The sequence below is a fragment of the Triticum dicoccoides genome, chromosome 5A (genome assembly GCF_002162155.2).
Source record: "Triticum dicoccoides isolate Atlit2015 ecotype Zavitan chromosome 5A, WEW_v2.0, whole genome shotgun sequence".
NCBI classification, from domain to species: Eukaryota; Viridiplantae; Streptophyta; class Magnoliopsida; order Poales; family Poaceae; genus Triticum; species Triticum dicoccoides.
Window position 1 is genome coordinate 678849250 of NC_041388.1, and position 3274 is coordinate 678852523.

The 3274-nt window shown below is 50.2% G+C and overlaps 1 protein-coding gene across 1 annotated transcript; it reads left to right on the forward strand.

The window, feature by feature from the left end:
• The first annotated feature begins 385 nt into the window (after positions 1 to 385).
• LOC119300433 (GDSL esterase/lipase At5g55050-like) lies at positions 386 to 2830 on the forward strand. The gene is made up of 5 exons (XM_037577392.1): positions 386 to 415; positions 853 to 1270; positions 1359 to 1492; positions 1617 to 2097; positions 2249 to 2830. The coding sequence occupies exons 1-5, from the start codon at positions 386 to 388 to the stop codon at positions 2470 to 2472; spliced, it is 1287 nt and encodes a 428-aa protein (XP_037433289.1). The 3' UTR covers positions 2473 to 2830.
• Positions 2831 to 3274: the final 444 nt, after the last annotated feature.

Consider the following 3274-nt stretch of genomic DNA (forward strand, 5'->3'; position numbering starts at 1 on the left):
AGAGACGGTCATATGTATAGGAAATTATAAATAAGAAAACTATACAGACATATACATACTTTATTAGGAAATGGTCAAAAGTAATACTACCTTTGTTTCAAAATATAAGACATTCTTGTAAGAGACGAGCTGAAGTTACTATGACATAGGGATATGAGAAAAAGTCCTATAGTGGAACGTTGCGTTTATATTTTTCAGTTTTTGTATTCAATCATGCATACCAAGACAAGTCAGGGTTGCTACTTGATTTTCGGATAGCATGCATGGAATTGCACTAAAAAAAGTGCTTGAGCTACCGGTCCATACATGCATTTTTTTTTTTTGCGGGGTCATACATGCATTATTTTCCACTAGATACACGGTTATGAGATCTGACTTGGTAAGGATGTCATCTGGGAACATCCACATGAAGAATGTAAGCAAAACACTGAGCTACTATTGCTGAGAAGAAGGGATATATTCGAAAACGAGAGATCGCGCAGACACGCTAAAGGTACTATTCCGATGGATGCAGACCTACTAACAGACTGTGGACTAAATGTCAGAGAAGGGAACAAATTGCGGACTAGCTATCAGCAGTGTTACGTACCAGGCATATTCTCCGGCCACAAGCACGCGTGCGCACATGGCTAATGCGCGTGTTGCATCACTAACGCATGGGCTTTGGATTCTGATCCCTTCCGAGCCGAACCTTCTTCCTCGCCGGGGACATCACATCCACATATCATATGGCCAAAGTCCGGAGTGAAAAAAATGAAGGGACTGTGAAGCATATGGTGCAATGAGACCGGGACCTGGTAGAGAGTTGAAAACGCGCATGCGCCTGCGCCTATAAGTAGTCCTCCTGCCCAGTCGCAACCAACACACACACACACACACACACACACACACACACACACACCAAGAGATCGAGAAACCAATCGAGAGTGCAGCCTGAAGCAAGTTATATACACTCCAGTTAGCTCAGAGACCGTCGTGATAGTCATGGGGTGCCATATTAGTCCGTCCATAAAGGGACTTGTTGCTACGTTCTCCATCCTCCAGGTGTGCTTGATCATCTGTGCCGCCGCCGCTGCCCCGAGCAAGATGGTGAGGCTGGTGCCGGCGATGTACGTGTTCGGGGACTCGACGCTGGACGTGGGCAACAACAACTACCTGCCGGGGCCGAACGTGCCCAGGGCCAACACGCCCCTCAACGGCGTCGACTTCCCCGGCGGCGCCCGGGCGACGGGGCGGTTCAGCAACGGCTACCACGTCGCCGACTTCATCGGTGCGTACCTTGCTAGACTAATACTGTATCAGTTCATTATATATAAGCATGATTGATTGATCGTTTGAATGCATATGTATGTCCGCAGCAATGAAGCTGGGGCTGAAGGAGAGCCCGCCGGCGTATCTGTCGCTCGCGCCACGCCCCACCGCCCTGCTCCTCAGCGCTCTCGCCACAGGTGTGAGCTATGCTTCTGCCGGAGCCGGCATCCTGGACTCCACCGTAAGTTCATTTTGGCCCATCTTTTGCACGTGCATGCTACCTACCATCCATCACGAGTTCCACAAGCACGCATGGTGGAGACAAGTGAGTAAAGCTAATGCATTGCGTGCATGCATGCATGCAGAACGCGGGGAACAACATCCCACTGTCGAAGCAGGTGCGGTACATGGAGTCAACCAAGGCCGCCATGGAGGCCAGGGTGGGGAAAGCCGCGGCGCGCGTCCTGCTCTCGAGGTCCTTCTTCCACTTCAGCGTCGGCAGCAACGACATCTCCGTGTTCGCGGCCGCGCAGCCAACGGGCGACGTCGCCGCGCTCTACGCCAGCCTCATCTCCGGCTACTCCGCCGCCATCACGGACCTGTACGGCTTGGGCGCGAGGAAGTTCGGGATCATCAACGTGGGGCTGCTGGGCTGCGTGCCGGCGGCGCGGGCTCTCAGCGCGACTGGCGCGTGCAACGACGGGCTCAACCAGTTGTCAGCCGGCTTCAACGACAAGCTCAGGTCCCTCATGGCCGGCCTCGCCGCCCGGCTGCCGGGCCTCGACTACTCCCTCGCCGACAACTACAACCTCTCGCAAGTCACCTTCGCCAACCCAGCGGCATCCGGTACGTACTCCGTACCTTACTTCTTTTCCATGGATACGGATGAGTACTTGATTTGCAAATACCTAAATTCTGGAAGGAAGTTAAACTCTTAATGATGAGCATTAGCAGCAAGCACTTGTACTAATCCACGTGATTTGATTTGATTGTGCAGGGTACGTGAACATAGACAGCGCGTGCTGTGGGAGCGGGAGGATGGGAGCGGAGAGCGACTGCCTGCCTAACTCCACGACGTGCGCCGACCACGACCGCTTCGTCTTCTGGGACCGGGGGCATCCCTCGCAGCGCGCCGGAGAGCTCAGCGCCGCCGCATACTTGGACGGAGCGGCCGGGTTCACCGCGCCCATCAGCTTCGATCAGCTGGCCCGCAAGATTTAGCTACCTAGGTCGGCATGCACTCCACACGCGCATGCTACTCGTGCACTCCACGCGTTCATCCACTTATTTTCTTTACAGATATATATACTACTCCCTCCGTCTCAAAGTAAGTGACTCAACTTTATACAAAGTTAAGTCAGTTATTTTGAAACAAAGGGAGTATAAAGCTACTACTAGTAGATTAAGAATTAGCCACGCAACAGAGTGATTCAGAGTGTCTGAAGGCGAAATATGTGTAAGCACAGTAAGGAACCTGTCTGGTTCTGATGTTGCGCAGGGAAGAATAAACAACACTATAGTAACATGTTAAAATGTTAAATGATAAGGTCAATAAAGCGGAATAGAAGTCTCTTGTCAACGTCAGTTTCTCCTGTCTACAGATTGGTCTCTGAATTAATTACTATCTGAAATCATTTTTGTACGGTGAAATATCTGAAATATTCTTGGTTATTTTACGTGGACCTGTTTTTGGAGTTGTGATCATACAAAAATACGGGCTTATGGTTTACTGTTGTGGTTTACAATCAATATTAGCCATTGACTTATGACTAGAAACCACCCAGTGATGCTAAAGCTAATGCTAATCAAGAACTTAGAGCTCATTCGGTTTGGAATTTTGTTAGGACTCCCACATGATCTTCACCCACGAGATTCCCCCCTATGTTTAGGAATCGTGCCATAGGAATGAAGGAATCAGGCTGATGCTAATCAAGAACTTAGGAATTCTATTGGGGTTCTCCTCCCATCTGTTTGACATTCTAAACACATCGGTCTCCACCAACACAATCTCGGCATCCGTGTC

Coding starts and splice junctions, on each gene's coding strand:
- LOC119300433 (XM_037577392.1), top strand. CDS start 386: ATGTCATCTGGGAACATCCACATGAAGAAT. Junction 1,271..1,358: donor CCACGTCGCCGACTTCATCG/GTGCGTACCTTG, acceptor GTATGTCCGCAG/CAATGAAGCTGGGGCTGAAG. Junction 2,098..2,248: donor CGCCAACCCAGCGGCATCCG/GTACGTACTCCG, acceptor TTGATTGTGCAG/GGTACGTGAACATAGACAGC.